Raw genomic sequence first — 27,467 nt, 5'->3', positions numbered from 1 at the left:
TATGGTATGTTTTTCCATTTGTTAACATCTTCAGCTATTTCTTTTCTTAGAGTTTTATAGTTCTCTTTATAGAGACCGTTCATGTCCTTTGTTAGGTAAACTCCCAAATAGTTCATCTTCTTTGACACTAGTGTGAACAGTATTCTGAACCAGAACAAGAGTCCTTGGCTGGTTTTTCAGCTTGACTATTGTTGGTATGTATAAAGGCTACAGATTTATGAGTGTTGATTTTGTAATCTGAGCCACTGCTGTATTCCTTAATCACTTCTTAGAGTTTTGTAGTAGAATCCCTGGTGTTTTCCAGATGTACAGTCGTATCATTTGTGAGGAGTGAAAGTTTGATCTCTTCTGACCCTATATGGATACCCTTGATGTCTTTTCTTCTCTAATTGTGATGGCTAAGCCTTCCATTACAATGTTAAAAAGCAGTGGAGATGATGGGCAACCTTGCCTGGTTCCTGACATGAGTGGAAATGATTTCAATTTTGCTCCATCCAATATGATGTAGATGGCTGTAGATGGCCTCTATCAGGTTAAGAAATGTCCCTTTTATACCCATTTTCTTAAGTGTTCTGATCAAGAATGGATGTTGAATATTATCAAAAGCTTTTTCTGCATCAATTGAGAGAATCATATGGTCTTTGTTTTTAATTTGTTTATGTGATGAATTATATTTATGGATTTACTTATATTGAACCAGCCTTGAGACCCTGGGATAAAACTCACTTGGTCATGGTTTATAATTTGTTTGATGTGTTGCTGGAGTTTATTTGTTACGATCTTGAATATTTTTGCATCAATATTCATTAGTGATACTAGTTTATAATTTTCTTTTCTTGTTGGGTCTTTTACTAGTTTGGGGATCAAGGTGCTGTTTGCTACATAGAATGTGTTGGGTAGTATTCCTTCTTTTTCTATATTTTGGAAAAGGTTGAGTAATATAGTTACTATTTCCTCTTGAAGGGTTTGGTAGAATTCTGATGTGAAGCCATCTGGTCCCAGGCTTTTCCTTTTATGGAGATTTTTTATAGTTGATGTTATTTCAGAACTTGATATAGGCCTGTTCAACATTTCCACTTCCTTCTGGCTAAGTCTTGGAAGGTGACGTGCTTCCAAGGATTGGTCAATTTCCTCTAGATTTTCATATTTCTGAGAATAAAGTTTCTTGTAATATTCATTAAGAATTTTTTTAATTTCTGAGGAATCTGTTTTTATTTTATCATTACCATTTCTGATTGATGAAATTAGAGATTTTATCTTTTTTTCCTAATTAGTTTAGCCAAAGGTTTATCTATTTTATTAACCTTTTCAAAAACCCAATTTTTTGATTTATTGATCTGTTGTATAATTCTTTAGTTTTCAATTTCATTTAATTCTGCTCTAATTTTGGTTATTTCTTTTCTTCTGGTGGGTTTGGGATTGGAATGTTCTTCCTTTTTCAGTTGCTTGAGATGTCCCATTAAGTTGTTAACTTCTTCTCTTTCCATTCTCCTGAGGAAGGCTTGCAGTGCTATAAATTTCTCTCTTAGGACTGCCTTTGCGGTATCCCAGAAATTCTGATAATTCATGTCTTCTTTATTGTTTTGTTCCAAAAGTTTGGTAATTTCCTTCTTAATCTTGTCTATGACGCAGCTATCATTCAGCATAATGTCATTTGGCTTCCATGTTTTTGTATGAGTATGCAGATTCCTGTTGTTACTGTGTTCAACTTTTAGTCCATGATGGTCTGAGAAGACACAAGGAATAATTTCTATTGTTTTAAATTTGCTGAGGTTAGACTTGTAACCTAAGATGTAATCAATTTTGGCGTATATTCTGTGGGCTAATGAGAAGAATGTGTATTCAGTTTTGTTAGGATGAAATGTTCTGTAGATGTCTGTTAAATCCAAGTGTTGAATGGTTATGTTTAAATCTAAAATTTCTTTGCTTAGCTCTTTATTGAAGGATCTGCCCAACACTGCCAAAGAAGTGTTGAAATCTCCAGCAATTATGATACTGGAGGAAATCAAGTTGCTCATGTCTGTTAGAGTCTCTCTTATAAATTGAGGTGCACTCTCCTTGGGTGCATAAATCTTAGTAATTTAAATCTCATCATATTGAGTATTACCCTTAACAAATATGAAGTAACAATCCTTATCTTTCCTTACTTTTGTTGGTTTAAAGCCTATTGTATTTGCAAATAAATTTGCAACACCTGCTTTTTTCTGATTTCCATTTGCCTGAAATATAGATGACCATCCCTTCACCCTGAGTCTATATTTATCTTTTAAGGTAAGATGAGATTCTTCTTTGGAGCAGATGTCTGGCCTGAGTTTTTGTATCCAGTCAGCCAACCTGTGCCTCTTTAGAGGACAATTTAAGCTATTCACATTAATTGAAAATATTAATAAGCCTGGTAGAATTTTGGGTATTGAGTTTTTCGAAAGTCCAGTGGACATTTTTAATCCTTCACCACTGCAGAAGTTGGATTTGAACAGAAGTTTCTGAGTGAGTTTACTTTTGTGGTGGAGGATTGCGCTGCTCATTATGGAGAATATGTCTGAGAGTATCCTGGGTAGGTCTGAGAATATCCTGGAGAGCTAGTTATGGTAAATTTCTTCAACATGTGAATGTCATTAAAGTATTTAATTTCTCCATCATAAATGAAACTCAGTTTAGCTGGATACAGGATCCTGGATTGAAAGTTATTTTGTTTTAGGAGATTAAAAGTCGATGACCACCTTCTTCTAGCTGGAAAGGTTTCAGCAGAGAGGTCTGCAGTCATTCAAATATTCTCTCCCTTGTAGGTTATGGTTTTCTTATATCTCTTTGCTTTTAGAATTTTCTCCTTCATATTAACTTTAGTGAAGTTAATTATGCTGTGCCTAGGAGATGTCTTATTTGAGTTGAGTCATGCTGGGTTTTTGAAACTGTCTGCTATCTGAAATTCAGAATCTCTTGGCACGTCTGGAAAGTTCTCCTTTATAATCTCATAAAAAAAGAGCCTCTGTGCCTTGGAAAGCCACTTCATCACCTTCAGGAATTCCTATAAGGTGAATATTAGTTTTCTTCAAATTATCCCAGAGCTTTCTGAGAGAATGATCTGTTTTTGCTCTCCATTTCTCTTCTTTCAGTGCTTGGGAGCCTTCAAACTGTTTGTCTTCAATGTGAGAAATCCTTTCTTCTGCTTGCTCCATTCTGTTACTGAGGGATTCTACTACATTTCTCAGATCTTTGAGGGCTACAAATTCGCCGTATCGTTTCTTGGGGAAGTTCATCTACTCTGGTTATACATGTTACCAGAGTTTTTCCCCTGATTCTGCCCCATGATCATTTTACACCATTTGGCTAGATGAGCAGATAAGGTGACGTTGGGTTGGGGGCTCTTGGAGTAGTGATTAACTAGCCTTTTACCCAAGAGCTGTGACTGTTGTTTGTACCTTTTCCCCTAGAGTTTTGCCAAGGACTCATACAGTGCTACGGTCTGAGACACTAGGGACTCACTTGGTGTGGTGGGGCTAAATGGCTGTCTTCTTTTCAGCTGGTCTCTGTCCTACCCTAGTGAATTAGTTACTCTGGGTTGAAGTCTCAGCTATGGAGGCATACCAGCAATTAAGTCATTCCACCACCACCACCCCCCATGGGCAACTACTGAAAAAGGAAAATCAAACCTTCCACACACCCGGGGTACCACTTTGGATAGTCCTCGGGTGATTGGTCCAGTCTGAGAGGTCCAAGTCAGTTGTCCCAGTCAGCACCTGGTCTCAAGTGAAGGAGTTCAAATGTCCCTGGAAACTATATAGCAGGGGTCTGCTGGCAACTTGAGTATGACTCATTCTGGTGCTCCCTGGAGTCAGAAGGACCCCCCCCAGCAAATGAATTAGTCTGGGAAGGTCGATGCCTCCTTCCCCACCTTGTACTTCTGTCACACCCAGTCACTGGTAACCCTGCAGGGCTGTGACCCAGTTCCCTCCAAAAATGAACAGATGCTCCCAGGATTTGAGCCTGCCTGAGTCACAGAGAGATCTTATATCTTCTTGGCCAGGCCTCCGCACTCTGCCACCATCCAGCAGAGGAAACTGAGGCCTGACAACCTCAGGTGGTTAATGGAAGCTGAGGCGGTTCACTCATTTCCAGCCCTGCTCCTGATTGATGTTGCTGACACGTATTTGTGCAGAATTTGTGATGCTGTCCTGGCTGTATTCCTCTGCAGAGCAGGTGCTGTTTGAGTTCATAGAAACTGTGGTTCAGCCCTGGTCTGTGCCACCACTGCCCAGAGCTAGTGTTTTTGTTTCCCCTGCAGTCTATGTTGGGGTGGGTCTTGTTAGAGATTACACTCAGCTTTCGGTTTTCTGCCTGCCTTTGTCTCAGCTATGATTCCCTGAGGGCTGGGAGTTTCTTAGGCTCACTAAGCAGTCCTAGCTCAGCCCCAACTTGGGAGTATGCCATCTCTGCTCAGGCATCTTCAGTTCTCTGTCCTGCCACCCTCCACCCAGGCTGGTACCACCTCAGGCATACCCATTGCTCACGGGGTCTGCATTACCATCCCAGATATATTCCACCAGTGTCTGCCACCAGAGAAGATGCCTGGCTTTCTCTGGTTGCCCAGAGAGATAGGGAGTATCCTTCCAAAATATCCCCAGGGGTGTAAGCCGTATTGTTCCAACTGTTGCTGCTCTGTGCCTGGGGGGTACCACCTCTCTCTTCCTTATGGTTCCTTCAGTCCACCATTTTCTCCTTACCCCTGTGCTGCAGAATCAGCACAGACCTGCAACAGCCTATGCCTTGTCCATACCTCTCAAGAAAATGCCCAATAATCTGGACTCCATGGGGGATAGGCTTCCAGACCTCAGGTGAAAGTGGAGGGGAGGGCTGGGAGTTCAGAATTGCAGGTAGAGAATATGTACAGTTTTATATAGTTTTATGCCTGGCAGGAGAGTGCCATGGTCCCCTAGTAGAGGAAGGAGATCCAGTTTTTAGATTGTCTCTCCCATGGGATAAAATGGGAGCACATTTAAACTCTGCTCACTTATTTGTAGAAAGTATACTGTGAGCTGTTCTCAAGGGGGAGGAGATACCCGTCCACTTGGCAATGGATTTTGTACTTTTGTTTGTATCTTTGGGGTCGCAGCTCACCTCAGCAGGGTTGATGTACTTTCTTCAACCTTCTCTCTTGGCTCAGCTCCAAACCATTCGCTTACTTGCTAAACTTCTGTCCTTTAACTCTCCTTCTGGACAGGAGCCTCTGTGGAAAGTTGGCTCAGTTGGCCATCTCGCCTCCACCTCCTATACATTGTTCTTTTAAGTCAAAATAATTAGGCATAAAATTAACAAGAAAATCAATACATGGAAAACGTTCCAACTTCCTGAAAGGTGTAAAAGTGTACTTAATAATAATAATAAAATAAATACTTAATACAAGGAGTCTATAAAGTTTGTGTGCAATTATACACGAAAGGATATGTATATGTAACATATCCTTTGCTCTTGAATAAAATGGCTCATTATATGTTCTTCTGCATTCTGTTATTTACTCTTTTATTTTGACTTTTTAAAATCAATGATTATATCATTAAATAATTTCCCTCAAGATAGGGTCTTGCCTTGTCCCCAGGCTGGAATATAGTGGCACAATCATCATAAATTTCCCTCTTGATTAAGGTTAATTTGTCTCCCATATGCTTTAGTATGAGGCGTTTTTGTTCAGATCTATTTCACATGTTTCATTATGATTTCTTCTTTGCCCATCACTTAGAGATTTTTTTAATTTCTAAAATATTTTTATCTAATTTCGTTTTTCTATATTTAGAATATAGTAGCTATAATTTTTACTTTTTGGTATTCAATAATTAATTTTATATTTATCAAATACCTATTTTCTTCAGACATTGTTTTAGTTTCTAATGATATCATAACAAGTCACCCTACTCCTTTGTCTTTATGGTACTAACATTCTATTGTGAAAGAATTTTCTTCTTTTAAAAAAAATACATGTATCATTTGTAGCTTGGGAGATGTTTGTGTTTTAGTGTGGTCAGTTATGATTGCAGACTGGTCTTGTTTTTATCTTGATCTCTCATGGTCACAGAGTGTCCTTATATAATGTCTCCTGAATGTCAAGGATGCTTTTCTCTTTTTTAATTCTCTTAAATGATTCTATGGTTGTATTCCCTGTATAATAATCTTGTATAATTATCTCAACAAGTTATGATATTTTGTGGTTTAGTATTTTATATTTTATGATTTACTGGGGCTATTGCTAGTAATGTTTTATAAACAAAGTAATTTTTAGCTGAGATATTTGCTTTGAAAAATATAGTATTTGAAAATAATATTACATCTTGGGCTCAAATTTAGAAAGATTATATTATTCGTTTTCTTGCTTGCAATATTTTCCAAACTTTTTAAACCAACAAATGTCCTTTTCCATCATCTCATACACTGAATAGACATTGGTTTTAATGTTCATGATTTTCTCTGGTATGTGAAGGAATTCTATTGAATTCTATACTTAGAATATATCTATGTATAAAATTTATATAAATTTTATTTTAAAATATCCAAAAATATTTAATTTTGACATTAATTTAGCAAGTCATATTGCCATTTTCTTTAAATTAGTATATAAAAAGCTCAATTTTTATCAAATCAGTTTTAAAATTTGTGTGCTTTAATGGCCAAACATTTATGGTATAGCTTTACAAATAAATATACATCATTTAATGACCTGGTATTTGAAATTTTGGTGGCTTTTTAAGTTAAAACTACACAAAATGCTAGGGTTTGTGCCTCATTATACAGAGGTTGCCAAAAAACATATACACATTTTAAGAAAAAAACCATATTAAATTTGTAATACTCAAGTCACATTTAACTTCTGCAATTACAAGAAGTGCTCAACATGACTTGTATTCATCTTTTGCTATTGGCATATACTGAGTATTACAACTTTAATGCAGTTTTTTCTTTTTTAAAATACGTATACATTTTTCTGCATCATCTGTATAATGTTGAGGTTAGGGATAATGTGTCGGGATGCTATGTAGGAATAGGTTATTTCCACCATTATATTTTTGGTTTTACCTGTTTTTTTTTTCTTTGAAGTTACTTGAAAGATCTTAATGCACTACACAAAATTTTTCATGAGAGGAATACTACTAATGTATTTTAAGAAAATCATCTTAAGGTAAATTTTTCAGAAATATTATTGTGACATCAGCTATTTTGTTTGGATGTTTTCCAGTTGCTAATAGGTTATGAAAATGGAACTGTAGTATTCTGGGACTTGAAATCTAAAAGAGCCGAACTAAGAGTTTATTATGATGAGGTAAGTGATTTCTACCGAAATAGTTGAAATCAAGGTATTGGGACTCTGTGCCTGTTTTCTACTTTTAAGCTTTGTATTTTACACAAGGGAAGGGCACATTTATAACTTTGATTTAAAGTGTCCAAAAGCAAATTATATAACCAAAATGTGTATACCCCCATAAAACTCTGAAATTAAAAAAATAAAGGGGAATTGGGAAACTGCCTGATTATATCATACTCTGTTTTGTATTTGTACAAATTCCAACTCTGGGTTTTTTTCTGAGAGGGAATTCTGCCTTCACTGCCTATTTTGCCCCCCACCCCTTTTTGCATCTTCTATACTTTGGTCCTTTCACCTAATGTATCCCCAATCTTATCTCAACTACTTTTTCTTCCTCTAAGCTTCAAGCTGTATTGTTCCTCATTGTTTTTAAGGTCTCTTAAAGACACTATGTACCTTAGAAAATTCATTTTCTGTGCCAGAAAGTTTAAGTCAGTTTGAAAGGCCTTGTCTTCTAATATTAACCTTCTTGGAATAGAGAGCAATTTTGTAAATCATGATACTTAATAAGTGGCAATAAGATATTGAAGTTAGCTTTATTGTATGTAATTGAGACTTGTTTAGGTTTTCATTTAGGGGAAGCAACAAACTCCCATTTATCAAGGTGTAGTCTCCCAGTTGATACTTTAGTTGTTGAAATATTGATTCTAGGCCATTAATTTTTTTCTCCTTCAGAAGAGAGTAATATGAAGACAGTGAAGCTGGGGGCAAAAGGTGAAAAGGGAAATTACCTCTTGTAGCTGTGGAAATAAAGGTGATCATCTATGCTCTTAATTTAATTTGAAAAATGGTGGGAGTGGGGATAAATAGAAGAAAAATATAGGTCAGAAATCTCCATCCAGTAAAAACCCATTCTTGTATAGGAAGAGCACCAAATAAGGCAGTACTAAAATAAACAGAAAAAGAAACACATACATATATTTCTTTTAGAAAATATCTTCATTTTATCATGGAGGAATAAAAAATGTTACCAAATGAACCTATAGTCACTCAATTAAGATACTTTACATGTTCTCTGCCATGCCCCTTAATAATTGTCAAATTTTTCAAGTTTTGGTGACTAAAGACATAAGCCTTCACCTACTTCATAGACTCCATACTTCATTCTTAGTGGTTCTCTCCAACTAAGGGTTTATGGTATTTTATATAAATACATAGAAGGGATGCCAAAATTATGTATACAAATTTTTAGAAAAGAAAAAACTGTATTAAATGTATAATTTTCACATGATGTTTGACTTCTGCAATTATAAGAGGTGCTCAAATGTGATTTGTATTCATCCTTTATTATTGGTATATACTGAGTATTGCAATTTTAATATGTTTTTTTCCCTTTCTTAAAATGTGTATACATTTTTTGGCACCGTGTATGTGTATGCATGCGTGCACACGTGTATGTGTATGTATATATATATACACACACACACATATAAAATAGTTGTCACTGTGGTAAAGATTTTAGAAGTAAATGATTAGCAGCTTGGTAATTTTATCATGATTAGTGAAAAATAATCTGACAGTATCATGTGTTCTTTATGACCAACTTCTGTTGCTTCTTGAATCATAAAGAAAGAAGGGTCTTAGGGCACTAAATTAGGATTTTCCTTTTGTTATATATATAGAATATAAAGATGGATGTGATATTTCTCTCTCTCTTACAATCTGGGTATTTAGCCAGCAGGAATTAGAATAGCCTGAAAAAGAAACCTCAAAGGGAAATGCTGAATCAGCTAGTTTTCTAATGGCCTTAGAAAGTATGGAAGGAAATTTCCAACCCTTAAAAAGTGAGTAAAAGTAATTTTTCAATGAATTTTTTAAATAAGGATTTGCCACAGCCAAAGGTAGTAGAGTACCGCATTATACCTTTCTACTTTAGTGGACAATTAATATGTTCTATCATTTTTATAGAAATAGTCACATACTTCATTTCACTGACAAACTTTTCAAACTTCACTTGGCACTTTACCTTCATATCTAGAAACCATATTTAACAAATATCTGAAATGGTTTTTCATAAGTCACCAAGGATTTCCTCATACAGAGTAACCCCATCTTAGTCTTTAAGTTCCTCACTAAACTTGTGACTTTTACTTCAGTCTCTTAAATTATTTCTTTACTTGTGTCTTTCTTTCTCATTTATCATGCCTCCTTTATCCATCACTGATTCTTTCCTTAGTGCTCTTTAAAATTACAGATGCTTTTCGGGGTAGTATGTCTTCACCCTCTTTTCTTCTCTCCTCAATTTATATTTATATTTGTGTCCTCTCCCATAATTTCATATATTACCTTTGTGTTGAAATATTTAACATCATACTTTTACTGTCCTTTACTTTTCTCTTAAGCTTTAGATCTCAGTATATATAACCATCTCTTCAATAAGTTCAGAGAAAATATCTCATTGGTACTGAATTTGTATTTAAATACCTGAACCTCTTTCTATTTTTTTTAAAAAACAACAGAAGTTAGTTAACTCAGTACAGTAATATTTGACTCCTTCTACATCATATATCAACTGCAATCAGTTTTTGCAGTCTTCTTGACTCTGTCTTTATATTGTCTCTCATTTATTTCCTCTCTTTTCTGGTTCTCACATCTAATGTTGGATGACTATAAGAGCCCTTTAATCACCTTTCCTCTGATGTCTTTCATTAACAAGATTATCATTTAAAAGCATAGAACATAATTCTCTACCTCAGAACCTTGAAATGACCTGCAACTGTCAACAATACAAAGTCCGTATTTCATGACATGAGATTTAAAGTTCTAGTGCCATCTTTTCCCTTTAGTTGAACTCACTGCATCCTTCTGCACAGTCCCCAAATTTCAGACATATCACTCCCTATCTCCTAAACATACCATTTATTTTCCTTCTAAGCCTTTGCTTCTGCTAATTCCTCATCATGTACTCTCTTCTTTGTTCTTCTGTTTATCAAAATCTTGATAAGTCTTTAGCCACTGTAAAGTCATTTGGACTATTTAAGCCCTTCATGAATAGCAGTTGATGAATTGAAAGTTTAAAGAAATCCAAGTTTATTTTTCAACATAAATATCTGAATTTTACTTTCATAAAGCTTTCATAACAAAATTTGTGTTTTGTTACATAAAGAATTCTCAATATGTCACAGAAAAACTTTTAGCATCTGGCATGAGAAAAATCTTTTAATTTTTCGAGGAACTGCCGTATTTACTTTTTTAGGTTGTTAAGCAGTTTTTTGAATTTTCTTTTTGTTCTTAATGAACTCAGTCTTAACCACTGAGTTGACAAAACTGGCTAGTGTTTTATCTTTCAGAATCTGTTTTCTATATCTTTAAAATTCTTCTTGAATTAGTTGTATTACATTTTTCTTTTTCAGTAAAACCTTTAAACCCCTTTTTAAAAAGAAGAGTTAGATAAAATCAAACAAATAGAAATAAAATATACATTGAGTCAGAAGAAATGTCAGCTTCTCAATAATTTGACATTTTATCTCAAACCAGTTGGTTTTACTTGCCTATTCTGTACAATAACCATATCTATTTTATAGTACTTTTGACTTTGTTGTAGCTACTATTTTTATATCTATCTTTTCCAATAGACAGAAATTTATTGAAATAAGAAGGTGATTTATGACAGAGAATGCCTTCTTTTCCTCCACCTTTGGCAAAACAGTTCAAGAGAACTTTAAATTGATTGTCATTCATTGAAGTTAACATTAGGGAGTGACTCTTCCTTTGAACCACCTACAGAAGGGAGAAGAGACAAATTGAGGAAATATTTTCCTTCTAACTGCCTCTGCTGGACTCTGGCAAAAAAGAAATGTCCATATAGTAATGTATTCTAGGGTGAGAGAAAACTCAAGTTTAATCTTTGAATATAATCAAATTTTACATATTTTTTGAGGCACAAAAAGATCTTATTTCCTTTTTGACATGTGTAATGATTATTCTAGCCATTAACTATTTGTAACTTTAAAAATACTTATTATTTGAAACTTTTAACAGTTTTATATATATAACTTAGTTCTTCGTAGTTATATGTATGTATATATATTTTAAAAAGTAGTTATATATGTATGTTAAAAGTTATAAGTAAAAGCTATGATTAATATTTATGTTGATCTTTCTCTTGATATTTTGAAAGTGTATTTAAGAAAAAGATCTTGTATTCTGTTCTGCTTTTATGTCTGCTAGAATTTTTCTCATTGTAATAGCACTTTGCCCATGTTGTGTATATACTTTATTAATGTAGAAAGAATACTAAGGGAATGGAGAAAAGTGTATGACATTAATTACTTGTTCATTCAAAAGGTATTTATTGAGTACTATATGTAAGGTGTTAGCACTGTGCTAGCACTGGGCATACGATAACTTGGAAAATTGGAACACAGCCCTCCCTTTCTACAGGTTCTGCATTTGTGGATTCAACCAATTGCAACAGAAAATATTCAGGAAAAACAGTGAAAAATAACAATGTAATAATTTAAAATCATACAAATAAAAAATAGTACTGTATAATGACTATTTAGATAGAATTTACATTGCATTAGATATTAAAAGTAATTTAGAGATAATTTAAAGTATATGGGAAGATGTGCATGCCATTTTATACAAAGGACTTGAAAATCTATCAATTTTGGTAACTGCAGAGGACAAAGGAGGGAGTCTTGAAACCATTCCTCCATGAATACTGAGGAATGCACTGTAATTATTCTTGAATCTTATCTAGTTCAAAGCTACAGAGTGAACCTGAAAATATAAAAAAAGATTAAGCCCTTCTTGCTTTAAATCAATTCAAATAGCATATGCTAGATACTGTCAGAGCAGTGACTGAGAATATGGCTTTTGTAGTTAGACCATGGCTTTGAGTTGTATGACATGAGCAAGTATCTCAGTCTCTCTAGGCTTATTTCACATGTATGAATTGAAAAAAATACCATTTGTAGACAATAACTAAATATATTGAGACAATATATTTAAAAATGCTATGGGTTTGACACATAGAAAGCTTTCATATGGTAATTCATTCTTAAATTATTTTTCAAACTGACTGAGTTGTATTAGAACTCTACCCTATCAGAAATTATTTTCTAGTAACTTTTATTTCCATGTAAATAATATTTCAGGTAACTACTAGAGGATACAGGAAACATAGATTTACAACAAAAAGTTTTAGAATGTAATAACACTAGGAAATTTGCTTTTGTTTACCTCAGGAAGTAAGTTTTAGTAGCCTTTTATATACTTGTAGAGGGTAGAAACCTAAGATAGTTTTACCTGGGTGAAAAAAATTACATGTTTCTTAAGTGTTATAAGTATAATAATTTTATATATAAATATTTTTCCTTTGTAATATAGAATGACATATCTACTTTTTCCTCCTCTACTTGTTTTTAATTATTATTTTATTAGGCTATTCATTCAATTGATTGGCATCATGAGGGCAAACAGTTCATGTGCAGCCATTCAGATGGTAGCTTGACTTTATGGAACCTGAAAAGCCCAAGTCGCCCTTTCCAGACCACAATTCCACATGGTAAGATGTATGTTTTCAAAAGAGATAAACACTGACATTATAGTGCCTAGAAGTAGTAGAGATGGTATCAGTGTGTTTGGTTGAAAAGAGTAATAGGACATGGCTTCTGGTTCTAATATTATACTTCTTTTTACCTCCTACAAATTCCACCAGCATATCCTCAAACTTTCCATGCTTTCCCTCTTCCTACCAACCTATGTCCCTATCTTGTAAACTGTACTTATACAGTAGAGATTGTACTAATCAAAAAATGGACAGTGAATGGTAGATATGTCTGAGATAGAGGAGATAATATGGGAAATTTGTCCAGTTTTAAGAGTTGAGGAACAAATGAGAGAATAGGGCTATACAGATAGAACTTTGAGACCTGATTTTTCTACCGCTTTATAGTCTTTTGTTTTCTAGATTCTTGTACTTATTTCCATTTGCGCCATCTGATTACACTAAATTATGATGACTATGGTTTTAGTTATAGGTTTTTAAAAATTTTATTACCTTCCATATTAAAAGAATATTTTAATCCTAAATGAGGAGTTTAATGTTAAGTGAGAATTTATATTGTATTAATATACTTGACTGGGTAGAATTAAAAAAAATCGAACATATGAATATGTATAGTTCATGTGACCAAATTATTTCAGGTAATATTGGTGGTGATCTAAGTTGCATGTTTACCTCACACTATTGGCTGTTTATAAGTTAGGTTAAACCCTAACTAACAGATTCTATTTTAGAGTTTCCAAGTATTTGTTATAGTGTCACATTTAGAAAATAGTGGTATGTTTTCTATAAAACGGCTCATCGCAACTTTCCTTAGAATTATTTCATGTTGTTTTGCCTGACCTATTTTTGTTCCCCAGTCACATGCTCCATCTGCAATGATTAAATTATTGCAACATTTAACCTGGCTATTTTACTTAGAGATAACTTTACATTTAGACACTTAAAGATTTTTTTTATTTAGAGATTGCCGTTAGGGAAACTCCAGATAGGTATTTGCTACATAGCCAGTCAGGATTAACTATTTTGTTATATGGCAGTTTCCTGCCACATTGTCTCATTCTTCCTTCCTTGCCCTCAAATCCTCATGCCTTTTATATAGATGTCTAATGATATTTATTCCTAAGTTTTTGATTTACTTCCTTGTATTCTCAAATACTAGCATTTTTATTAGTTCTTTTTGTCTTTATTGAATATTTTATTCTTTCATATATTTTATCATATCCATATTTGTTTTATCAGTTTGGTTATTTTCTGTAATTCTGCTTTTATATTAATATAAATAAAGTTCTATTCATAGGTAGTTGAAGAAATCAGCATTTATGTCTTTTGTAAAATCATGTTAAATTCCTGTTGCCTCATCATGATTTAGTTAAGCAACTACCAATGATTTTGACAATAGAAACATTTATTTCTCTATTTGAGTTTATTTCTTTGAGTTTATTTTCTTCCCTTTATTTTGACTTTTTATTTCCTAAAATAAAATTTTTCTAGTTACTACTTTAACTGTATCCTATAAGTTTTAATATGTAATTTCATTGATGACATACAATTTTGATTAATACTCAGTTTGAGGTATTTTCTAACTCCTATTTTAATTTTCCTTGACCCATGAACTAGAAAGCCATGTGTTTTCTAAGTTCTAATCATGTTTTTTATTATGGATTTAAAAATTTGAGTCAGAGGATGTGGCATCATACTATAGAATTTACTGAGATTTTCTTTATAATTAGAGCATGGCAAATTACCGTGAAGGGTGCTTGAGAAGAATGTACATTTTCTGATTGTCAGATAAAAGTCAAACTTGAAATATTTTTCATTTTGTATGGTATAAATCTCTGGTAATTTTTTGTTTGATATTTCAATGCTAAGAGAAGTGAGTTAAAATACCTATTATAGTAGATTTCCCTTGTATTTCTGTTCATTTCTGCTTTATATACTTAGAATATATAATAGATGAAGATGGTTATGTTAATCAGATTCCCTGTTACTTAACTGATACTTGTTTAGTGCTCTCAATTCCTGAAAGAGTGGAATAAAATTTTTTTAAATTTTTAAATGTGATTATGGAATTGCCTACTACTCACTTCTGCCTATTTTTGCTTTCTGGTTTGAGGACTATCATTAGACATATATTATGTCTTCCGGTAGAGAACATACACAGTGGTCGTTCATATATGCAGGTTCTACATCCATGGATTAAAAAAACCAAAAACAAACCATACAGTATAACAAATATTTGCATAGCATTTACATTGTATTAAGTATTTATAAATAATGCATATAGAGATGATCTAGTAAGGTTGTCCAACCTTTTTTTATTTTGTACTGCACATTGGAATAGTAAGAATTGTCTTGGCCACACAGTAAATACACAAGCATTAATGAAAGTTGATTAGTGATTAATTTGAGTTCTCTGTGGATTTTGAGTATTAGACCTTTGTCGGATATATAACTTGCAAAAATCCTCTCCCATTCTGAGGACTGTCAAATGACTTAATACAAAAAAAATGCAAAAAAAAGAAAAGAAATTTGATTAGTAAAAAAAGGTTAGTTTATGCTTTTTATGATACCTGACACCACAGATAAGTGAAAAATGTCCTCACAAAGGCAGTGAAGGTTGGACACCTTGAAAGAGTATGCAGGAGGATGCGGGTAAGTTATATGTAACCAGTTTGCCGTTTTACATAAAAAACTTGAGCATCTCTGAATTTTGATATCCATGGGGGCTGTAAATCTTGGAATTAATCTTCCACAGGCACCAAGGGACCACTGTAGTTGGGTCTTTTGTTTTTATCCTGTGTTACAGTTGAAGCGTCCATTAACATTAAATGTTATTACTCATGAGGTTGAATTTAGGCCTGCCACTCTTGTTTCTTGTGAGTCCTGTCATATTGTTTTTGTTCTTCTTTTGGATTATTTGAAAATTTTTATTAGAAGTTCATTTTTATTTACATATAGGCATTTTCCCATTACATGGTTTTTTATTGATTGCTCCATGGATTATAATATGCTTCCCTAAATATTGAAAGTCTATTAGGGCTAACATCATAACACTAGACAAAATGTAGAGATTTTGTAACCATATAGATTTATCTTCTCCCACTGTCCTTTAAGCTATATTTATTTTAAATTACATCTAAACGTATTATTATAATATTTGCTTTAAAAGTCACATGTATTTTTTTGTTTTGCAGTTTTTGGCCTGGGCTGGGTTTGAACCCGCCATCTCCAGCATATGGGGTCAGCACCCTACTCCTTTGAGCCACAAGTGCCGCCCCACATGTATTTTTTTAACTGAGAAAAAATAGTCTTTTATATTTTCTGTTTCTGTTATTTATCATTTTCATTCGTTCCTGAAGATAACATTATTTATCATTTCTTATAGGTCTGGTGGAAATGGATTCACTTAGCTTTCTTTCATTTGAAAATTTCTTTATTATTATTATTATTATTCTTTGCTTTCATTCTTGAAGGCTATTTTTGCTTTGTGTGTATGTTTCATTTTTAAAGTTATAATCACTTTAGAGTTGTTTCCATGGTCTTCTGGAGTCCATAGTTCCCCAATGAGGAATCTGTAGTGTAATAGTTTGAATTTTGCCTCCTTTGTATATGGATAATTTGTCATTTTCCTCTAGTTGATTTCAAATATATTTTTTTAATCTTCTGTTTCAGCAATTTAATTATGTTATGCCTAGGCCTAGTGTCTTCATGTTCATTCTATTAAAGGTACTACCAAGCTTCTTATATCTATAAATTTATATCTTCCACCAAATTTGGGAACTATTTAGTTGTTTATTTCTTTAAATATAAATAAGTTTTTCTGCTTCACTCTCTTTCCTCTTTTTCTGAGATACCAATTACCTGTCGCCACAAAAGAATACTTATTACCAGTGACTCTTCTTCCTCTCCAAACCTCCTAGCCCTAAACATTAACTTCTTTACCTTCTTGTATCTATGAATTTACCTGTTACAGCATTTCATAGAAATAAAGCCATATAATATATGATCTTTTCTCACTGCCTTCTTTAACTTAGCAAAATGTTTTCAAGGTTTATCCATGTTGTAGCATATATAAGTACTTTATTCCTTTTTATTGGCAAATAAAAATTCATTTTATGGATATATTTTACTCATTCATCAATCAATGGATAATTAGTATTAATTCTGCTGTGAATTTTTATGTGGATGTATCTAATTCTTGGATATATACCTATACTTGGAATTGCTGCATCAAATGGTAACTTTGAGTTTAACATTTAGAGACATGGCAGATAAACTTTAAAAAGTGACAATGCCATTTTACATCAGCAGTATACTGTGTCTATAGTTTTTCTACATTGTTGCCAGTGCTTGTTATTATCTGACTTTCTGAGTACACAGGCTCCTTGACTTGTTATACAATGGAGTTATGTCCCAATAAAACCATTATAAGTTGAAAATATTTTAAGTAAAAAATGCATTTATTAACCTAACCTATCAAACTACATTGCATAGTCTACCTTACTTTAGATGTTCTCAGAGCACTTACCTTAGTCTATGGTTGGACAAAATCCTCTAACATAAAGCTTATTTTATAATAAAGTTTTATTTCTCTTATATATTTTAGAGAGTTTGTGAAGAATTAGTATTAATTTTCTTCAAGTTTGTGGTAGAATTCAACAGGGAAGCCATCTGGATCTGGGCTATTTTTTGTGAGGGTTTTTTTTTTTTAATTGCTAATTCCTTTCATTACTTGTTATAATAGCTAATTCCTGTCATTACTTGTTATAGTAATTACTTGTTATAGTTATCTATTAATATTTTCTAATTTTCTTAAGTCAGTAATGATAGTTTGTGTCTTCCTAGGAATTTGTCCATTTTGTCAAATAATAACAAATTAAAACAAAACTCTGAAAAATGATAATATTTATCTAATTTGTTAAAATATTTTTACTGATAGTACTCCAATACAATCTTTTAAATTCTTTTAGGTAAGTAGTGATGACCTTTTTTTCACTGCTGGTTCTATGTGCTCCTTTTTTTTCTTGGTCTGCCTATCTAAAGCGTTATAAACTTTCTTAACCTTTTCAAAGAACCAAAATTTCCCCCCAGCTTTATTGAGGTATAAGAGAAAAACAAAATTTGTATATGTTTAAAATCTATAACTTAATATTTTCTTATAAATTAATATGTCCTTCACCTCACATAATTGCCATTTTCCTTTTTTTATCCTGAAAATACTTAATCTGCCCTCTTAGAAAATTTGAAGTATATAATACAGTATTATTTAACTATATAGTTAGACTGTTGTAGATTAGATATCCAGAGCCTATTTAACTTGCATAACTGAAACTGATTAATATCTCCCCATTCCTCTTCCCCGACCCCTGGAAACTGCCATTCTACTTTCTGCTTCTATGAATATATTTTTATTTCTGCATGTAATGGAGATCATCTGGTATTTGTCCTTTTGTGTAAGGATTATTTCAGTTAACATAATGTCCCTTGGGTTCATCCATGTTGTCATGAATAGCAGGATTTCCTTATTTTTCAAAACTGAGTATTATTTCTCTGTGTGTCATATTGTGCAATCTATTCATCTGTTGACAAATATTAACACTGTTTTCAGATCTAGACTATTGTTAATAATCCTTTTTTTATACACAGTCCTCAGAGAAACACACATGCATATTAGCAGGGAAAATTCAAATTGTATGTATATTTCAAAAGCAATTTGTATCACACATATTATAAATGTATAAGTATAATGAAAAGTTTTAGACTTTTTAGCACAAACACACATACACGTGTACATATTTATAAAAAATCAAATATTTTGACACTTCTACTTTTTTTTCATTTTGAGACAGAGTCTCACTGTGTCATCCTCAGTAGAGTTCCATGGCATCACAGGATCACAGGTCATAGCAAGCTCAAACTCTTGGGCTTAAGTGATTCTCTTGCTTCAGCCTCCCAAGTAGTTGGGACTACAAGTGCCCACCACAAGGCCCGGCTATTTTTTTTTTTTTGCAATTGTCATTGTTTAGCAGGCCTGGGCTGGGTTTGAACCCTCCAGCCTCCGTGTATGTGGCTGACACTGTAATTACTGTGCTATGGGCATCGAGCCAGCACTTCCACTTTTTACACAACACCGCTTCTATCTAGACATAGGTATATTTTCCAGTAGGAACTTCCTCGAGAACTGGTTGTCACTATGCTATTCTACTGCCTCAGATCATAGACTGTCTTTCTTACACTGTTGTGTTGTGTCTAACCCCATACCAAACACTGCAAAGTGCCTGGCTGAGCTGCCCCTCTTCCCCACTAACCATGTCACTTCTCTTCCATCTCTTGTCTGCATGTGAATGTTCTGTTCACATAAGCATCATCCCTTTTTTTTTTCCTTGTGACTCTTTGCATAATTGGTCTTTTGAACGGTTTACCAACATCCTTTTCAGTTCATATCCATCGTTCTCAATTTGACTTGTTTGAGCCTAAAAATGACTATCATGGCTACCTTTCCTGACTTTTTAAACTCCTCCTTTCCAGCAGTTATCACTTGAAGGCATGGCAGCCCCAGAAGTATTACCATATACTAGGTACTATTATTAACCCCTATTTACACATGATGGAATTAAGACATAGAGAGTCTGAGTAATTCCCCCAGAGTCACACAGGGGTGGCAACAGGATAAGAACCCAGGCAGTCTTATCTCCTGACTGCGGCCCCCAATACTGTGCTTGGTTGCCCATCCCAAATATCTCAGGGTTTGGCCCAAGTTATTTGTTCCGTTGATTTCCGTATGTGTTTTCTACTTCCCCTGGACTGTAAGTGTTGTGATGTCACAGACTACGTCTTCCAAACTTGTGTCTCTCCTAGTGTGACTATGGAGTTCTGTACATTCTAGAAATCTAGTAATTATTGCTTGAATAAAAAACTACCAATAAAAATGGAAGTAAAATTTAAAAAATATACATAATGGAGAGGCCCCTTTGAGATTTAAAGATTAGAAGTTTACAATTTTTCCTTCATAAATTAAATAATTCACTAAATAAACTAAATGCATTGATTACTGATAATGAAATGGCATATTAGTATCTTTCGTCTTCCTTTTAATAGCTCTTAACTGTCATCCTAAGCATTTGATACATAGAATAAGCATACTTTCTCTTGTTTAAAGCAATCTGATTGCATTATTTGGTTTCTATCATTGATAAATAATATGCTAGACATTTCAAATCCTGAATGATTAAGAGATAGTCAAATCAATATCACCTACATAATACATAAAAGATGGATGCAAACTTTATAGCAAAGAAATTAATAATTAATTTGTATCTGTTTACTGTAACAAAAATTTGCTGTCAGCTTTTTTTGAAGTTTAACAATGCTTGAGTCAACAAGAATAAATTACATATGAAAAATCACTGTTAAAAGATAGAAATGCTATTAAAATAATTATATTATTTAACATTTATGGATGTTACATAATCTATTGTATGTAATGTATCATGCACTATCTTTTGTTTGATAATCTTACAGAGCTGCTACAGCTCATATTACCCTTATGTACAGAGATATTAAATTTTTTATTTCAGCAATTAAAAAGCCACTATTTTCCACATAACAAAGCTTTTGCTGAAGAATCAGAAATGAATAATATAGTATCAAAGGTAATCATTCCCCAAATTGAATTTATTCTGCATAGCACAAATGACTTAACAATGAAAATTTTGTTTAAAAAGTGCATATAAAAGGCTTTGTCCCTGGAATCCAGCTCTAAAAGGCTTCACTATCTAGGTTGAAAATGGTTTTGCAGGTTGTATGTCCATTTTTGCATGCCTGCAGTAAAGATACAATATGGGAATTCAGCTTGGTAATTACTAATACACCACATAGACACAATTACACCCTGTGGGCTGCGTAAAGGAATCACTTGTGGTCTGCATCCATTACAAAGAGCAGTAGGGGGCCAACGGCAAGTGACAAAATGCTTTACAAGATGGAAGGAGAATAGAGGAGCCGATGTGCAGATGTACCCAGATGCAAGGACCTTGATTCTTCTAGCGATGATTTAAGCCTCTTTCCATCAATTATCATCCTTTGTCTCAAGAGTCTTATCACCAGCAGCATTACAGGAACTGCACAAAACAATGCTCAAACCCTGCAACCCTATGAACTGTGTTGACATTTCCACACCCTGTTGCTAAGCCTGACCTGGTTATTCAGATTACTTAAGCAAAACAAAATGGAGAGAGGAGAGTTGTCACCATTGCAAAACCTGCCTATCTATACACACACACACACATATACACCATGAATACACACACATACATACACATGTATATTTAGGGCTTACTCAGAATTCCATTTCTCAAAACTGAAAGCCATCCTACTTCTCAGTGGTATTTTTCAAAGTAGTTTCTACTCCATTTTAAAAACAAAAAGTGAAAATCTGCTTGGGTAAAAATGATAATTGTAGGAAAGAGACCAAATATGGGTATGTGGAGGATGAGGTACTAAACAGGAGAATTTCACATCTGAGGGAGCTGAACTCCAGTGAGTCAGATGCTCTTTTAAGTTACAATGAGTCACAGGAATAATTTTCTTGCTGTGAAACTCTTCAGAGTTTTGAGTTAAATTGCAATCAGTAAGCGATTTTTATTATAACAGAATTTCCTCTGTTAATTATTACATGATGTATATTATCTTATGTTATTTTCATTTAAATAAATAAAATAGTAAAGATACTATTTTAAAATGTATCTTACAGTTATGAATTTTTAAGACCTTAGGAAAGTTAGTTATTTATGGCAGTTTGTCAGGTTTCATGAAACAAAGCCCTGTCTTTCAGAAAATGTTTACAATTTATGAGGAAAAAAAAAGTATCCTGGGGCTAAAATCTTTATTGGCAACTAGAAGTCTGAAGAGAGAGTTAGGCCTGTGGTTTTTTGAGGGCACTTTATTATCAGCTGCGCTCTCAAAAGTTTCTCTGAATGAATAGAACCGGATTACTCAGCCTTCTATTCCATGCCTAGTCCTCTCCATTTTCCTTGGCTGGACTGAGAGCCAGGCTATTTTTAGTTAAGCAGTTTTCTATTTTTAGACAACTACTACTTAGAAGAAATTTGTTAGGGAAAAAATTAAAACACACACACACACACACACACACACACACACGGAGGAGAAAAAGAAGCTTCCCTCCACATATTGTGAAGCAGCCTTCAACTTATAACGCCAGGCATTCAGCTGCTTTCAATCTTGGAAAAATACCCATTCAGTCCTACAGTTCCTCTACTAGGTATATATCCAGAAGACCAAAAATCACCTTACAACAAAGATACATGTACCAGAATGTTTATTGCAGCCAATTCATAATTGCTAAGTCATGGAAGAAGCCCAGGTGCCCATTGACCCATGAATGGATCAATAAAATTGTGGTATATGTACACCGTGGAATATTATGCAGCCTTAAAGAAAGATGGAGACTTTACCTCTTACATGTTTACATGGATGGAGCTGGAACATATTCTTCTTAGCAAAGTATTTCAAGAATGGAAGAAAAAGTATCCAGTGTATTCAGTCTTACTATGAAACCAATTTATAGCTTATGAAAGCTATAACCCAATTATAGCCCAAGAAGAAGGGGAGAGGGAGTGGAAGGGAGGGGGAAAATGGGTGGAGGGAGAGCAATTGGTGGGATCACACCTAAGGTGCCTCTTACAAGGGTATGTGTGAAATTTATTAGGTGTAGAATGTAAATTTCTTAACACAATAACTAAGAAAATGCCTTGAAGGCTATGTTAACCAGTTTGATGAAAACAGTTCAAATTGTATATAAAACCAGTACATTGTACCCCTTAACTGCATTAATGTACACAGCTATGATTTAATTAGAAAAAAGAAAAAAATTCAGAGCTTATAGTTTTAAAAATAAACCTACCCTATGGCAAATAGAACAAAATACAACAAGCTGTATTACTTATATAGTTGTATAGTCACTGTTACTGTATGAAACAGTGACTACAAAAACAAAGAACATTCTCCAATAATTAAGCTGAGAGAAAAGTTGAAAAGCCATTAGGTTACAAGAAAGTTGCACAGTTTTGTAACAATTTTCCAGCCTCTCAGTCAGAGGTATGATGCTTTAGAATTTAGATGCGGGAAAAACTTTCATCTGAAAAGTTAAAGCTAGGATGTGAGATGCAACTTTAAGGTTGAAACTTTTATCAAGCTTAAAGGCAATTATATTCACTTCATTTTTGAACATTACTATATGGGATTTCTTTAGAAATTATAACCATTTGTTTACAGAAAAAACATACATTAAAAAATCCAGTGCCAATAGGAAAGCAAAATAAAGGCTGAGGCATAAACATGCTGTGTGAATAGGTGAGTGTATGTATACATTCACTGTCTATATTGCATTACATTCACTAATTTCACTTTTGCTTTAAATAGGAATAAATGGGAATGACTGGTTTAGCCTATTAGGTTATTGTACTTGTCATTCAAGGCCTTGCCCTTCATATAAAAGGTACCATGAGATGTTTCCAAGTACTCCCAGTTGTAATTTCTTTCTTCTTTGTTAGCCCACTGAATTTCGTCTGTGTCTTACTATGGTCCAGATCACTGGGAAATCAGTCTCACAGATGCAGTATAGTAACTCGCACAATGCTTTGGCAAATAAGTGGTCTTCATGTTCACCAGTATCTGTTGAATGAAAGAACAAATACTGCGTGTGTTTTGTCCATGCCAGGCTATTGGCCCTGGTGGGCAGTGAACATGTCATAATCATTTTATTTCCCGAGATGCAAAAAGCACAGTCCCTTGCATATAAACTTCATAAGTGCTTGTGGAAAAGAAATAATCTTTGTTAGATCTTCTTAATTGATGCAAAAAGCTGTAGCTATAACAATGTAATATTTGTTACATAATATGCCTATTAGTTTAAAATGTTAAATCATCTCAAATTAAGAATGTTTCTTTTGGTTAACATTATTTATTCCTAGATCTTTTCCCTTGACTTGGAAAATAAAACCAATTTTTACAAATTAACAGTTTATAATGGGCTTTGCCATCTTTTATAACCTGTAATCCTCACAACAACCCTGTAAGGAACTCAGGGTAGGCAATACTCAGGGGAGGTTCTGTAACTGCAGCCCAGCAAGGTTCTGTAACTTGCCTGAGGTCAGAGAATCAGTGTGTGATGTTGCTGTAACTAGAACTCAATTTTTAATCTCTGTCTTTCCTCCACATTGGTGGGGCTTTTAGAGCCCCATTTCCTAAAAGTAAAATTTAAAAGATGAACTGTCATAATAATGCTTTATCAATATTCTTTAGAAACATCACTTTGTATCTTTCTGTCTACCCACATGAAACTAATTCAGAACAACCATGGTTAAGGAGAACCAATTGTGAAGCCGGGATGAAGATAAAATCCTGCACATACCTAATTGGAAAAATCAGAAGTATCTGTGTGCACACAAGCTCATTTCTTTCCTGTTGGAAAAGTTTGAGAATGCACCTAGCTTGTTTCTACTCCCTTACTGCTCACCTCCCCAAGCCTCTTCCAGGGCAGTTATAGCCTCCCTGTTCCCTCCACCCTCTTTTTCACTTGTGCCACAAGACTACATTGACTTTAACAAATATTGAGTAAAGGCTAACTGAGTGACTGAGCTCTCCTGGCAGGGGTTCTCAACGCTGGCACACAGTAGGCAAGTCACAAATGCCTGCTGTGGGAATGAAAGGTAAAACAGCCACCAGCACCCTCTTTCAGCTTGCATGCCCTATATTAGACTGTGCCCAGTATCAAACCGGTTATCTGGATGAACATGAGCACCAGATTCACCAGTGTCACTATCTGCTGTCCAGTAGAAGGTTTATTCCACCATGTACAGTTCTGCGTGGGGGTCACTGGTCACAAAAGACTATTGAACACTTGATATGTGACTAGTACTGAAAAACTCAACTTTTAATTTTATTGAATTTCAGCTAATTTCTTTCGATATAGCGACATGTGATAAGTGATACCTTACTGATTGGAAAACTGGTTGCCTTACCCAAAGAGAATTCACATTTATAATTGTCATACATAGTTGTTAAATACCAGTTAAAAAAAAGTGTACACATTTTAAGAGACCTCATTGGAAGTAAAATTGATCATTCACAATAAAGTGTACAAATTGCAGGTAAAATGGATGTGGTAGCATGTCTAGCTACACTTGACCAGAAATGGTACCTTCAATTCAACATACTAAAGTTATACACAGATAACACCCCTTGAAATGTGTATACATTTTTTTTGCACCCTCTGTATATCGTTTATTTCCAGATGTACACAGCAACATTGAAAGGGGTTAGGTTCCTAAAACTAAAACCAAACAAACAAACAAACAAAAACAGAGAGTAAAGTTGGTGCTAGATTAGTAGCTCATTCTCGGGGTAACTCTGATCTCTATTGTGAATAATCTTGCAATGAACATGGGAAGGCAGATATCTTTTTGAAATACTGACTTCATTTCCTTTGGCTATATTCCCAACAAGTGGGATTGCTGGGCCACATGGAAGCACTATTTTTATTTTTTTTCTTAAGTTGAATTTTTTTTTATTGTTTCAGGTTCATTGAGGGTATGAAGAATTAGGTTACACTATTTGCATTTGTTAGGTAAAGTCCCTCTTATAGTTGTGCAATTTTTAATTTTTTGAGGAAACTGCTTAACTATTTTCCATAATGGCTATACCAATTTACATTCCTGTGAACAATGGACAAGGGCACCCTTTTATCCTTGCCAACATTCATTATCTTTTGTCTTTTTGAGAATAGCTATTCTAATAATTGAGGTGCTATCTTATTGTGGCTTCAATTCTCAATTTCCTGATGATTTTTGATGCTAAGCACTTTATCATATACTTCTTGACCCTTTGTATGTCATCTTTGAGATATGTCTATTCAGGACTCAAGTGTGATGCCTGCAGCATTGTTGTTTTTGCTAAGATTGCTTGGGCTATTAAGAGTCTTTTGTGGCCTCATATAAATTTTAGCATTTTTCTACTTCTATAAAATATTCTGTTGGGACTTTGAAAGAGATTAATTAAATATGTACATCACTTTGGATAGCATGGACATTTTAACAATACTAATTTTTCCAACTCATAAACATCGAATGGATTTCCATTAATATGTATTCAAAGAATCAACTTCTGGTTTGCTTTTCTATATTGTTTTTAACTTTTGTACTTCATTAGTTTCTGCTATAATCTTGATTATTTCATTGTTTCTTCTTGCTTTTAATTTAGTTTGCTCTTCTTTCTGTGTCTTAACATGGATAGATTATTGACTTGCGATTTTTTTCTTTTTTAATATAGCTGCTTATAGCTGTAAATTTCTCTCTCAGCAGTACTTAAGCTGCATCTCAAAAGTTTTGGTATGTCGTATTTTCATTTCATTCTTCTCAAAATATTTTGGTTTCCTTAACCACTTATACATTCATTATGGATACTGAAACTATCTTATGGTTGCCATTTGCATTTTATACCCTTTCCATTACTTCCTTTCCACTAATTTGTATCTGTGGTCTAAAGTAGGTTCCTGTAAACAGCATACAGTTGGATTTTTTTTTTAATTTCATCATACCATTCCTTCTTTTTCATTGACTCATTTAAACAATTCTGATTTAATGTTATTGTTGACACTGTTGTATTGATGTCTGCAATTTTAATTTTTGTTTTCTATGCCTCTCCTTCCATTTTGCTTCTGTAGTCCTCCTTTACTACTTTTTTTTTTACATTAAATGAATGTTTTCTAGTATAACATTTTATTTCTTTAAAGAATTTTTCATTCTTGTGACTCATTTTCTTAGGGAATCCTAATTTATTGGATTCTACGTCAGATTTACACTAATTAAATTTCAGTGTTACATAGAGATGTCACTCCTATTCCCTTTCTCCCCCCTTTTTTCCTATTATTGTTATACATGTTATATCTATGTGTGCTACAAACTCAACAATATGCTGTTAGAATTACTTTATATGATTGTATGTCCTTTAAGGAAGCTGACAAAAAAGTAGAGCAAGTATATACAGTACTTATAAAATTTGTGACATTAATCTTTTTGCTTGCTATTTGTGGTTCTCTTCAGTTTTTCCTGTGGTTTCAAATTACCAGTTAGTGTCTTTTCCTTATTCCAACACAGCTTCCCGCCCTCATTTGTATTGTTATTGGAAAATATGTTATAAATCTCTTCATATGATGATATGCATATTGTTTTAAAAATTAATTTTTAAATCAGTTAAGTGATGATCAGAGAATATATGTAATTATATTGTCTTTTATAATTACTTATGTGGTTACCTTTACTGGTACTCTGTTCTTTGTATGGATTCACACAGAATCTGGGTTTACTTTCTTTCAGCATGAAGAACTTCCTTAGCCTTTTTTTGTAAGAGAGCTCTGCAAGCAATAAATTATCTTTGTTTATCTGGAAATAGCTTTATTTTACCTTTATTTTTAAAATGTAATTTTGTTTAATGTAAGATTTTTAGTTGGTATGTTTTTTTTTTTCTTCAAGTACTTCGACTTGACTGTGTCATTCTACACTCTGCTTCTTTTTAGCCTCCTTTTTT

The 27,467-nt window shown here is 33.7% G+C and overlaps 1 protein-coding gene across 3 annotated transcripts in view; it reads left to right on the top strand.

The window, feature by feature from the left end:
- Window positions 1–27,467, top strand: part of STXBP5L (syntaxin binding protein 5 like) — a 327,805-nt gene that overhangs the window by 124,159 nt on the left and 176,179 nt on the right. For all 3 annotated transcript variants that reach the window (XM_012808413.1, XM_012808415.2, XM_012808414.1), the window contains exons 7-8: window positions 7,223–7,306; window positions 12,737–12,860. In XM_012808413.1, the coding sequence (XP_012663867.1) occupies window positions 7,223–7,306; window positions 12,737–12,860 (208 nt within the window). The remainder of the gene's footprint in view (window positions 1–7,222; window positions 7,307–12,736; window positions 12,861–27,467) is intronic.

Source organism: Otolemur garnettii, unplaced genomic scaffold (assembly GCF_000181295.1).
Source record: "Otolemur garnettii isolate 467f Iridium unplaced genomic scaffold, OtoGar3 scaffold00089, whole genome shotgun sequence".
In the NCBI taxonomy this organism is placed as follows: Eukaryota; Metazoa; Chordata; class Mammalia; order Primates; family Galagidae; genus Otolemur; species Otolemur garnettii.
The sequence above is the reverse complement of the archived record's forward strand: the minus strand, read 5'-3'. Positions and strand labels throughout refer to the sequence as shown.